Source organism: Neodiprion lecontei, chromosome 3 (genome assembly GCF_021901455.1).
Source record: "Neodiprion lecontei isolate iyNeoLeco1 chromosome 3, iyNeoLeco1.1, whole genome shotgun sequence".
Taxonomy (NCBI): domain Eukaryota; kingdom Metazoa; phylum Arthropoda; class Insecta; order Hymenoptera; family Diprionidae; genus Neodiprion; species Neodiprion lecontei.
In genome coordinates, this window is record NC_060262.1 from 41,153,540 (window position 1) to 41,167,306 (window position 13,767).

Here is a 13,767-nt window from a genome sequence, read left to right on the forward strand (position 1 = left end):
AACTTTTGGTACAATTTAATATTTTCGTGTGACGTATCTACGTTTTGATTTTTCGGTTGATATGACAAGCAAGTGAAAGACGCTCCGTAATCACCGGGTAATAACCCACACCGAATCCAAACGCAAGAAATGAAGTGCGTCTTTCGTCGCTCCGTCTCGTTCTGCCGCGACTTATGTAACTTGAAATAATAAGACAGAATAACCTTAAGCTCGGTACACACCGTATGATTTTTTTTTTTTTTTGTTTTTTTACAACCATTTGTAGGATGTTTCTTGGGTGATTATTATCTCGGTGTTAATATGCAGGGTTTTGGTTCATGGGAAGAAGAGGTGACGAATAATGTATCCCCTGGGTTTGATATTATTGCGTCAAGTTTTTTGGCTGTTCATTTTCAGGTCTGGAAGTCAAAATCAAGTGTACTATATAAAAAATCTGTCACACTTTTGGACCAATGATCGTGAATAAAAGTTCCGTGTATTGATTATAGCGATCGACGATCTTCCAATCCACTCCATTGCGCCTGGTTCGACAAGTCTCAAGTGAACTTACCACTTCTTAATTATATTGCAACCTGAGAATGATATAACAGCAGAGAGGCAAAGGTATAAGTAAAAAGACAGGAATACATCGCGTTTGTCGATGTGAGCAATTGTGCGGACAGCCGTGACACCTGCGACCTTTATGATAATCTGAAAATTCTGACGCGTTATGTTGACACTGTCTTGTATATTATGCTTTGATCGTCGTGTCACTGGAAACTCGAGAAAATTATAACAATGCGAAACGCTAGAGCAGCACGTGAAATTACAACAAAACGTATCGATATACGCAAGGAGGGGTTCATTGTAAATTAGTGTAAAGCCGTACCGTGAATATCTGCAGCTTTTCGTGACTAATGACACATCGATACGTCATATCGTATCTTCGAAGATGTCAAACTAGTAAATTTTAAACCCCCTCCCCCGCCTATATGCCAGTGATGTGCATATATTTGAATGTGTAGCTGCAGGATATACTGAGGGTAGTAAACCAAATTTTGAAAATAATCTTAACACTGTACATGCGATTCTTTAAAAATTGAGAGGTTACTGGATTTAGTGTAGGGAACATTACGTATCAATGTTGCAGATTTTGACAGTCTCAGAACAGTTTGAAATAAGGTTCGGAGTTTGATTTGTCCGATTATGGAAACAGTGTTGATACGACAATCAAACATTTCACTGTTAGTTGAATTTCCTGAGTCAATAATTAAAACTCCACAACAAGCACAGATAAGATAAAGTAGATGCTGAACGTCTTTTTACCAACTCCATTGAAGTAATTCAGGGGATGCTATAGTCAGTACTTACCGACTGTGTTTTGAAATATATTCTCTATATTTTGGCTACAATCAGAGGTTTTTGCATCGTAACGCAAAAAGGGCATGACAGCCGTATTCTAAATGCAATTTCGAAAAATATCATACCACTGCATTTTGGTTTTATGCAAAAAATGTACTGCAATATTTTTTGTTTAAAATTGCGTTCCAAATTTGGCTGTTCTGTTTTTTTAACACAGTCTCGGTAAGAACTGACTGTAGCATCCTTTTAATCTGAACATGAGACCAATCGACTTTGAATTCAATCAGATTTCAATATTTTGAATTCGGCAGGATATTGCTGATGAATAAATGTTAGACACCGTTTATTCACGCTTAACTTGCATATTCGATGCTATTTATTACAGGCATACAGTACAGCGCTTGAAAATGGCGATTAAAGTACGCGGGCGCAGATTTTCCGGTATTATACATGATAAATGTAAGTTTAAAAGATCCTCGAGATTCACACTTTGGTTTCAGTCCCCTTCAATCACACGCCATGTCTTGTCCTCCGAGCAAACTAACATATCTCTGCATTCATCAATACTAAAACGATTGTCTTTGATGTACGTAATTTTATGACGATGGACTTTGCCGCAAAGACGTCATGTCGTCTGTGTTCGTGCGTCTAATTCTGCAGCGAATACATCCGTAATACCATTATTCTTTACACTAGTCGTACCTTGGACCTTGGACGTCGGACTTTTGGAACGACTTTGGATCTCTGACCTTTGCATGGCAACATGCTAATTTGGACTTGTTTTCTAATGAATGTGTATTGGGGAAGAGTTTCCACGTTGAAGTGCAACTTCGTGTGCATACGATCAGATGCTCGTCTCAATCGACGTAGACTTACTTCCATATTTGTCCACCTACCTCGGAGCGTACACGTATATAAATATTTCACAACTATGCGAATTTTCGTCATTCCGGTTCTTTCAAATCTCAGACAAATTTTCGTCGACGAGATCTCGTCTGATCGAACGATGAGACGTCAGGGCAAATGTTTAAGATGAGTGCAAACGTTGCTTATACTGTGCTAGCTGCTGTACCTACAGTAGATAATAAACCGGCGAACCTGTAGTGGCAAAATGTTGGTGCGTGACTGTTTTTACGGTTCAAAATTATACCTATTCTGAGGATTTTTTTTTTAATGAAAATATTTGGAGTAATTTGAACTTGAGGGTTCTATTATTTATCGATTCAAGAACATTTTAGAATTTTGTCATTTAAATTAATAACAAAATGGCGGCATGTGCATAGTGGAAAAATCTTCCTGGAACTATAAATAGTAAATCCCTGAAACTCAAACCGCACCAAGTACTTTGATTTTCTTTAAAAAAAATCCCAAAAATAGGTATGATTTTAGACCTACCAATCTGTACTCCCCCTCCTTCCCACCCGTGGAGCAGCTTCTTGCAAACACTACCGCTTCCGATCATCGGCAAGGCCTTAGTTGTTATAACACAACGAACAACATGGGAGATTAGGAGCTGTGCGTGTATCCATGGACCGTCCTCGTAGGCGCGCCCGTGCAAGTTGGTTACGTAAACGTGCAAAAAAGTACTTGACGAATACGTGGAGTGCATATGTATGGGATGTCCGGGTAAAATTCGCATAGCGAAACATCAGACATCATTTTTCACACTCACACGACTGCCTTGTTTCACAGTACTTACACACCCTTACTCCATGGCGTCCAGTGTTTCTGGAAATGTCCTTCGAAAGTCCTGCAAATTGTCTTTGAATTTTTCTTGTATCCTGAAAATATTCTATTTTCAATGTCCTGGAAACGTGTTTAAATTTTTTTACTGGACACTATGCACATCCTTACACCCTTACACCTTTCAACTATTGCACATATCTTCTTACTTTAGCAATTACGTACGCACGTTCTGTTTCACCTGTTCCTCTACAAACTGTTTACTAATGCGCGGATCGAGCTGGATAGAAACATGACCTTGAACCTCATTTCTCTAACATTCCTTAGTGGCCTACCTACGTCTGTAATAATAATTATAATCTCTCGATGCCATATTCGGTGTGCTCTTGCGAAACCATCGAGATGCAACGTTTTCGTATAATACGTGAATTTTCAAAATTTTCGACCTCAATTATTCTCCCCGCATGCACATTTTGTTTCGAAACTCCTTAGCTGATTTTTTCCGTGCTTCTCTCTTTTACGCAATACGCGTAAATCTTAAGCTGCGGTTCTCTCGAATTCGGAGAATTAGCGAGAGTATAATTATATGCAATTTCTTTATCCAGGATGTAGCAAAAAAAGGCTATAATTTTTATTAATAAACGTAGTGCCGTCCGATTGAATAATTTATAATTTATCCCTGTAGCAAAGTGAATATTATGGTATGGACACTAGGGAGTCTACGATGAGTAGCCAGATGAAATTATACTAGATAAAACGAAAATCTTGATAATAATACCGACGAAGAATTTATATCCTACTTAGTACAGACACTATACCAGTTGAGAAAACTGTTCATGCTGAAGTCATTGATTTCTTTGTTTGCTCACTCGCCATTATATTTGCATTGTGAATCGCGAAAATCATGCCTTGAGTGCTTATTTTTTTAATACTACATCGTGCGTCGTCGAAAGTTTTTACCTGTAGTGGTGTTCACTTAACCACACATGGTTACGTGTGTTATTTTCGTGTGCGAAATAATTATTATGGCGTGTGGAATTAACCAACGAACACATGCAAAAGTTTGAATCATGTTTCCGGTCGGTTTGTCTATTACGCAACGTGGTTTGAGATATAAAACGCGTATTACTGAAATTCCCAGTTTTTGTCCTTCGTGTAAATTATAATGAGTTTGAAGTTGGTAACGTTAGCGTAACGATGCAGGTTTATGGAAAAAATTGTTTTTTGTAACTTATAGGATTGTTTGAAATTTAGTAAACCGTAATGGAGCAGGACATCCTCATACTTTGAAAACCTAACTCCGTCAAATTCGTTCTAAGAACAAAATTGCAAAGTAACGATTTTTTGTTTCATAATTTTCCGTTACTTTTTAACGTTATCAACTTCAACCTTGTAAATTGTATAGGTATGATACTTCGAATCCAACAAAGAATTATTTTAAACAACCGACCGAACGTCAGATTCATTGGCAGATGATAAGTGGAAAATGGATCAAAAGTAATCCAATCACAGAATGCCAGTTAAGAAAAGAAGTTCACTGTTTCGAAAATTTAGAACGACTTTGAAGGAATTCAGTTTCGAAAAAAACTGAATGTACGCTTTACTTCTTAAAATATATATATATTACTCAATTCCAGACAATTATCCTATAGTTGCGAAATAATGATTTTTTCTGAATATGAATGCAGCGTATCCAATAAATAAATACGGTGTGAATACTCGAATGACGTCGATAATTGAGATTGCGCAGCTACTCACGTAGCGAAGAGTACATTACGATTTCTTACACCCAACTCCTTGCAACCATAAGTGGCAAATTCATAAGCGGCATTCCATGACATCTCGATAAAAATTTTACGTCGATGTCTCATATTAGCTATATCTTTTTTTTTGTACGAATGTACATGACAAAAACGCAATCGCAATGTTTTTCGATCCAGTTTCTCTGAAGTATAATTTAAAAAGTTTAAAAAAAAAAAACCAACTTTCTAAAACCTGAAAAAATCTAGAAGAATCTCATATAATATAACAAAATTTTTGAGACCTATTAAAAGATTTCCTGTAACTTTCTAAACAGACCTTTTTTCGGCCCATATTATAATGAGGTTTTATATTCATTTTTATGCCAAAAAGTCTATTGAATAACAATACATTTTTTTTACTTATTCTTCTTATTTGTCTTTGGAAGTTATGAAATCTCCGTCTTCTAATCGGTGTCAAAAATTTGATTATATTTTATAAGATTTTTCAGAATTTAACCGAGATTTCAAAAACTCGAGGTCTTTTTTCTGAAGTTTTTGAATGTATAGTTCACATACACTGGGTCAATAAATTCTGAAAACAATTGCGATTGCGTTTTCCGTCATACAACTGCATAAAAAAAATTATAAACCCAATCTGAGACATCGCCGTAGAGTCATGATCGAGATATGTATGTATATGTATGTATGGAATGTCCCACAAATTAGAGTACGTTGGAATTATACGTGTGAAAACGAATAACTATGCGTGTACAACAAAACCTGAATACATAATATCAATGCTGATGAGCGTCTCGAGTTTTACGAACGGAACCGTTTACGCCTGTTTACAGGCAACTCTGGTTACACGGATGCGATTCCAAATAATGATAATAGTAAGCACAACGATGCAAGTATCTTTATTTAATTCAACGAGCCATTTCTCACCAATTCACACCATTTAAGGCTGCGACATATAATGCCCTACAAGCGTGAGGTTATAAATTGATCATTTTTTTGCAGGTTATGGGGAGGCAGCAGTACATCGTTCGGCCCATGGTGATGGACAGCGGGGGCGTTGGAGTCACGGGCGATAATGGCGTGCAGGTTGCCGGTAGCAGCGGCGTCATAAGCGAGACGGCCCTTGCTCATGCACCAACCCTCACAGAGTCTAACCTCCGAGAACGCGGAATCCCCTTGCACCAAGCCATCAGACAGGTATGATTCGTGGAAATCCTTACACGCTTGTTAATCCTTTCGGTCGGACATTTTTCAACTTGATATTTTGGCCTGAATTTTTGTTACTCGGAGATTTCTGGGGTCGCTGATCACGATTCTGAAGTCAGGATTTGTGAATAATTTTTTAATTCAAGATGGCGGATCCAATATGGCGTACGCGAAATTGATAAAAAGTGTCAAAATTCGATGATCGTGACCGATACTTGTTACGTTAATATTTTAAGTGATTATGGGGCGTGTATCCCCAACCAAAAGTGAGTCTTGGTGAAAATATTGAACGCTTCGCGATGAGATAAAAATCTGAGAAAAAATCAATGATATCCAAGTTGATAAAATAATTCGTTTTAAGTAATAATATTGCCAAAAAGTTGTTGGTAAATTAAACAAAAATTTATGTAACAAATCTGTAGTGAAATCTTTTTTATTTCATGTAAAACAAATGTATTCATTGATTTTTCTGAATACCTATCAGTTTTCGGTGATTTTGAAAAACCCGTTAGCAAGAATTTGAAAATTTTTGAAAAATAGATCAAACGTCCTGAATTTTTGGCTTTCGCAAATGGTTACACACTGAAGAAGTTTTCGAGGCATGGAACAAGTAGTCTCATAAATAGTAGTGGATTAGAAAACCAATGAATTCGTTCGTTTTATATGAAATTAACAAAATTTCAGTGCAGATTTGTTATAAAAATTTTAGTTTAAACAATTTATTAACAACTTTTTAGCATTATTACCATTCGAAACGAATTACCTTATCAACTTCTGGTTATCTTTGATTTTTCTCAGATTTTTGTTTCATCACGAAACATGCAATATTCTCACCGAGATTCACCTTTGGTTGAGAATATAGGTCCCATAACACTTCAATAGTCATACGAAGTAACGAAGATCATTTGAAGTTGTAAATAAACTGCGATTGGACTAGGACATGGAAATTTTTTAGGTGGAACGCTGAGCATCCTACTGTGACTGAAAGGATTAATATACCACCAACTATCGCTCTGGGAGCCAGTCATATTTCATGGTCGATTTCACATATATTAGGAGAACTAACCTGCAGGTTGTAAATTCAATGTATTTCCAGTTATGTCGAAACCTCGTTACCGCAGATAAGCCTACATGTATGCGCATTGCGAAACTTTAGCACACAGTTATACCTCTACCTATCGCCTCAACGACAAAAATTGACGATCTTTATGACTTTGTTACAGCTTACTGAATTTCAGATAATCCCAAGGTTTAAAATTAACGATTTTTTTTCCCATAACAATGCATCGTTATCCTCATAGATTGCTGCGACCAAACTATCTAGCCAGGAGGTGTGATTACCATGAAATTCGAAGTAACTTCAAAAAGTTTAGGCTGATCCAATGTTCAGGAATCGTGTATAATCAATTGTTCGTAGGAATAACATTTTCTCATACAGCAGGTACAGACGATTATTTGGCAGACCGTTAGACCGTTTCGTTTCACAAAATTAGATTTGTAACACAGTCGGTCATTACTTTTTGTACGTCCAAGGATGAATTAGCGCAACGTTGTCAATGTTACGTCACGTTGGCGGTAAGTCGAAAGAGTGACTTGTCAAATTCGACGTGGCCCTGTGACCTATACTATAGTTAACTCTCAATCCAAATCTATACGTCGAATCATTGGCCGGTCAATAGCGGTTTTATTAACATTTTCTCTTTTTGTTCTCACATTGAGAAGGATTAGAGAACCGCTACATTAAAAATTGGCAATTTGCAGAAGTAATGTAGCTGGTTATTATTTGTAGAGTATAGGTTGTATTATACCTACTCTAATTAATGTCTGAAACTCATAAGTGTGAATCTTACCAACACATTTTTCACACGCGTTAAATGCATGATTGTCAATTTTTCAAACTAAAGCAATTTTTACTTTGAAATATATGAGTGGGATTTTTACTAGCTGTTCTCCGACATTGTATATTTGCTAGTAAAAATCGGTTCGCAGGTTTGTTGAATTGGATTCAGTTTTTAGCTTTGAAACACAACCTTCAATTGAATTATGAAGGCTGGAATGGTTCAATGATCAGATACTGTGTCGCCGTCCACCATTGTTTGATTTTCACGTACAGTTTTAGAATCAACGCACGAATTAATCGTGATCAATAGATTCGCAAAATTGTATAACATGAGATTAACGCCCGCGAGCGTTATAGCTTGTAAACTATCGAATGAATAGTGTTTTTGTTGTCAGCCGTCAACGAGAGACAACGCATCCTCACCTCATCACCTCGTATGATCGTCTTGGAATTTTTAAATTAACAACATATTTACTACATTACATATAATACAAGTTCAAATTAAGAGATTTGCTTTTGCTTACCCCTTATATAATGTGTTTAGAAATAACTATCTCAATGGAATCAACGAACCGTGTATAACGATGTTTACCACAAAAACAGCTTGCGATAATGGCTCAAGTGATCGTAAGGTTTAATTCTTTTGAATTCCATCCTATCGTAGTTTTTTCATAACAAAATATCATTTCATATTCTATGGACCGAAACTTTTATTTCACAAAATGTTCACTTTGTACTTACATATTAAAAACATTACATGTATTTACTATCATCTCGATGTTGTTAAAGCCTGTACGAAGGTGTATGCGGGTAGCAAGGTGCGGTAAGTTTATCCTGACTTAAGCACTATAGCGGTAAACGAATGGTTTTCACATATGATGTACTCACATACCCCGCATTTATACGTTTGCAAACAAAGTGCAGGAGGGTCCACACCATAGGTATATCGACAAATGCTATATACATATTTACAGGTGTATACATATTGAAAATGGTTGTGTATGAAAACCAGGAACATGTCTTATAGGGGCTAGTTAATAGCCTCATATCAGTAAATACCTCCCACATATCTTATAAATTATACAGCCATCATTATTACACATTCGTCAGATTGGGTTCTACATACCTGTATGGGATACCCGAAAGTTAAACACAGTTAACGGACCACTTTTTTAATCCATTCACTTGCTACCGTTGTTTCGAGCAGGAAATTAAGTGTAATATACTATAAGATATAGATGGGATAAAATTTAGGATGTAATTCATTCACCCTTCTTGCGAATTGAAAAAACAATAATTAACAATCATCGGTTGTAACTATGATTCCTAATTTATTCGTTCGTCTGTGCAGTTCGAGGGCTGGTGGTCGTCGTTGACGTGTGTCGCGGCCGGTAGTTCACCCCGCTTTGTAGTGGACGGACAGGCGCCTTTGCGGCAATGCCTTCATCCAGAAGCCTGCAACAAGGACTTCGACCTTCCCCCGCACTACACCGTCTTCCATGACCTGCGCAAGGAGTTTGCCACTTGTTACTCATCCCAGGAAGACCTTGCAGCCCTCAGTATACAGGATATGCTACAATGTATCCTTTCGTTTCTCGTCCTAAGCATCGCGCAACTATGAACAGGAAGTTCAAACCTGATCTGAATTTTGGAAGCGAGGGGACAATAAAGAAAAACCTGAATTACAGAAGTATACGTATAAGTTGGCACATAGAAAATTACAGTAAACTGTAAATCGGCAACGTTTGAATATTTTTCAACTGATGGAAAATCACGTACACAAGTAACCATGTACATATATATACTAAATTTTTTTGAAATTGAACAACGATCTGTTTGCTTAGCTTGTTACATTTTTTTCTTGCAAACAAAATGACAGGTAACTTTTTTATTGCATCAACATCAAATTGAGTCAACAGGCAAAAGAATATGTACGGTACAAGTGATAATATCAACAAAAAAAAAATATTAAGGTTTAAGATTTTTCGGCTACAGCTACGAAACAAATTTTCATTTTCATAGTCAGAACCATATTTTTCGTTTTCACTAAAAAATGAAAATAGTTAAGTACTGTGTACTTATAGCCGTAACTAGAAATTCTTCTTAGTGTACAAATATTCGAGAAACATGCATTTTCTGCCACAGTACGGTAATATATCGTTCGTTCGTCGCATATGTGCTTCCAGTAAGTCGTATATCGCGTACACGGTGCATGCGTCCCTCTCCTCTCTTTTTCTCTTTGCCACTCATACCTTCGAGGCTCGAATTACTCGCTGCAGTCGCATAGAAACCAACTCGGCGTTTCTGGAGTAATTCTAGGACTTAAGAACGCGTCCATTTTATTACAACGCGCTTCGGCAGACACAATTATTGTTCATCAGTGAAACGAACATAATAATAGCTGTGCTAAAATTTCAAGAAATGAAAAGAATCGCCACTGATCTCGTAGAGGTATTATATATGCATACGAAACACGGTTTGTCTGTCAGGTATAATCGCAACGATCGCAAGGGTTCTTGGGGAGTTTAAAATTATCAATATCATGCTGAAAAAATTGAATACCAATCTTCGTACACTCGAACGATTAGTAGCAAATCCGATGTACTCAAATTCGAATTCATTTTCGACATGAGGTCACTTGTCCGTGACTACGTCGAACGAAGAAAGTGTACATATCCATATTGTGTAATTCTCTGGTGTCAGATGAATATCCTGCATAGCGAAAGAGTAAGGGAAGCTGGTAATGCTGCAGTCTGTGCAGTACATGCACCTACCTCAGACCTGCGTGAAATCTTACACTAGTCCAGGGCTGCCCCCGGCGCTCTAGTCGTCACGTTGGTCGTCTTATACTTAAGTAACTAACGGTGGGATGCGCATGCGCATTTTGCCCCCGGCCCCTGACCGAGTCTAAACCGAGTCCCCGAGGTGCCCCGTTGCCCCGAGCATAAGCGGCGAGCTTGACGGCTTGCTTGTTCGTTTCAACGTGTTGTACTTACCACGACGACGACGACGGGAACGTTGAGGAACCAGATTGCCAACATCTGTAGACCCGCGGCATTTCTTTATTCTCTCAGCGATACGTACCCTGAGATCGGAACTTGTGTTCTTTTTTTTATTTATTTTTTTTTTTATTTACTTTTTCGATCATAACAAACAAGCGCACGCGCGCCGACGGAGGAAGAAAAAACGGAAGAACGGCAAACGGGGGGAAGGAAGAAAATTATACCTCAAGATACGTCGGAAGTCTAATTCTTGTATTCGAGATTCGACAACAAGTTATATTCATACCCATATTTAATAACGTTCGTCTGCCATCTGGAATTTTACGTAAGTTGCAAATATTACTTATATGTAGGTACTAGAATTTCCTCAACCGTATAACTTGTATGGATATATTTATGTGCGACGTATCTTTCGCAGAGATCCACGTATTATGCTCTTTTCGTGTTTTACCCTGATTGTTTGAACGTGATTGGAAGTTTGATTAGTAAGAAAATAATTTAATATCCAAATTAGAATGTCTTGGATAAAAAGGAGTTAAATCAGATTCTCCAGAAAAGTGGGAGAAGAAATTTTGCGTAGTCAAGCACAAACACCGCATACTTTATACATATTGCAAAAATTACTAAAGTGGCATTGTAACATTTCGAACTGCGTGATAAATTTCCTTGTTTCTATTTTTAGCTTTGTTCTACAAGTTTCGATTCATTTCCCTTAATTTTCCCATACTTGCCGTTTGAATGGCAAAATTTTTCTTCTGGATAAAATATCGTTATTCTCGGTTCGATCGATGGCAGAAATTATTTTAATAAAACAAGAAAGATACACGTGGCAATTGGAATTATCGTTTATCCGACACAGTTTTCGACCATTAGCGCATGCGTCTGTATTTTTACATTTACGTCTGACTTACAAATAATATACCTACTAACATTACCGCGGGTCCGGAAGGATCTAAGCGAAAAGCTTGCCGAGTGTGATATTATTGGGGGGGCTAATCATGATCTCGTACGGCTTCGCGCTACCGGCGATACGGGTTATTTTTGACACACATCGGAACGGTACCACCTGTATCATCAGTTCATGCATCTGTCACCCACCTGTAACTCGCCATTGATATGTGCTGTTAAGAAGCGATTAACTCGCAGCGATTCGTATCTTATACGACTGTTGGTAGATTTTATATTTCGTATGAAACATCGTAGGGTTATCGATCATTCTATACTGTCGTATATTCCTTATAATATTGTGAAATAAAATTTGTATCGATCTTTGGATCGCAGAAGTTTGAAGTAGCCTGAATTTTCATCTTGAGTAGTGCAATGATAATAAACGTGCATTACAAACATGTTCACAAACTCGAGGTCAGTTCGGTGTAGCGAATAATCTGAATATACAAGTGCCTATAGATAATACATAGTAGTAAACATAAAGTATCGATGGCCCGGATTATATACACGGGGAAGATAAACAAACGGTATAATCTGCAACTTTCGATTTGATGCTCCAAAAGATTGTCCATAATGGCGTCGTTTTAGTGCCATTGTTCGTTTATCTGTCTTCAGATAAGATTTTATTTGATTTCTTTGATTGCAATTAATCCCAGTAGGTATGTATACATAAGGTAATTCGAAACAGTTGTCGCGATTATAATTGAATTTCACTCAATCTTGAGTTGACTTGTAACAGCGCCGGGTTGTAAACGTTGAAACGATTCGAACTGCACTTTTCAAATCTCCAGTTTCGCAGGCACCGAGAGAAACGAACACTCCGCGATGCAGGGAATATGCGAACAATCGGATATTGCGGCGGGATGCAATGAATATTATTTACAGTAGCGTAGACGGAGGAAAATGAGGGAAAATAATTAAGCAAAAGCGACCGGCTTGTTGTTCCCTTGGACAAGCAATGCCGATTGGCCACTCTTATCAGCGTTCACGGATTAAAGGTCACCCCCGTGAAGATATTGGTATACTTAATGGCTTAGCGACCGTAGCGACGATACCGCGTAGTTTAGCCCGCAACTCCGTTGCACTCGTTCTCCATTGCCTGGCTAAGTTTTGTAAATGAATTTTCATTCCTGTAACAAAAGTGCACGATATGTCTAGTAGATTGTTGAAAATAGTATAATCGTGCGGTATTTCAGTTTGTCGTTTGTTTCGCTGTAGATATAGACGTTTCTTTCTTTTAACTCAATATTTTTCGACAACGCTGTTTTGCCTCGATCTGCAACGCTGCACTTGGAGTTTACGTATAAGAGATAATCGTGAGACGCCAGGTAAGCATTATTTTACACCAACTATGTGTTTCGAACGTATCTACCGATATACGCGCTTCGCGCGGGCATGAATGTCTACAGTAGAACCTCTCCTCGTCTATCTTCGTATATATTTTTAAACTTTCCGATTTCCTCAAAAGTTTCATCCTAATAACTTGAGATCCGCTGTCGAATAACTTACGTGAAACTCGGGTGAAAAGTATGAAGGGTTCTATCGTACATTTCACCTTCGATAACGGATCTATAACATTATTATAACGCTAATGCAACCGACGCGGTCGCAGAACCGTCCGTCTTATACATATACACCAACATATGCATGTGTTTACTTGGAAACAATAATGGAAGGTCTAGCGTAAGCTCCAAAGTACGAACCGCAATAAAAATGAGGTGGAGTGGGAGACGATTGAAGTTTGAGGTGTAATAGTCGGCGAAATTACTTGGAATTCCAAAGTATTCGTTATGAATGGGGGGGGGGGGGGGGGGGTATTGAATTCCATTAATTGCAAATGCTGTACGTTATCAGGGTACGTTTCATTGCAATTGACGAAGGCATGACCTCGTCAAAATAATGTAGAAATCGCATAACACGACGAAGTGACGAAACTTGATGCCTGCAGTTTCTTAACAGGATTCCACAATTTTAATTATTCAAATTC

At 37.8% G+C, this 13,767-nt stretch overlaps 1 protein-coding gene across 7 annotated transcripts in view; it reads left to right on the top strand.

Annotated features, from left to right (window-relative positions):
• The window catches only part of LOC107225944 (RNA-binding protein fusilli), a 39,667-nt gene that overhangs the window by 5,747 nt on the left and 20,153 nt on the right, over positions 1–13,767 (top strand). For 4 of the 7 annotated variants that reach the window (XR_006903427.1, XM_046734826.1, XM_046734827.1 and 1 more), the window contains 2 exons: positions 5,787–5,981; positions 9,182–9,410. Coding sequence is in view for 6 of the 7 variants with exons in the window: in XM_046734826.1 (XP_046590782.1) it covers positions 5,787–5,981; positions 9,182–9,410 (424 nt within the window). In the remaining variant the exon portion in view is untranslated. Of the gene's footprint in view, positions 1–2,437; positions 2,459–2,822; positions 2,968–5,617; positions 5,660–5,786; positions 5,982–9,181; positions 9,411–13,767 lie in introns of those variants that run through there. The other 3 variants (XM_046734829.1, XM_046734831.1, XM_046734830.1) reach the window with 3 other exon arrangements.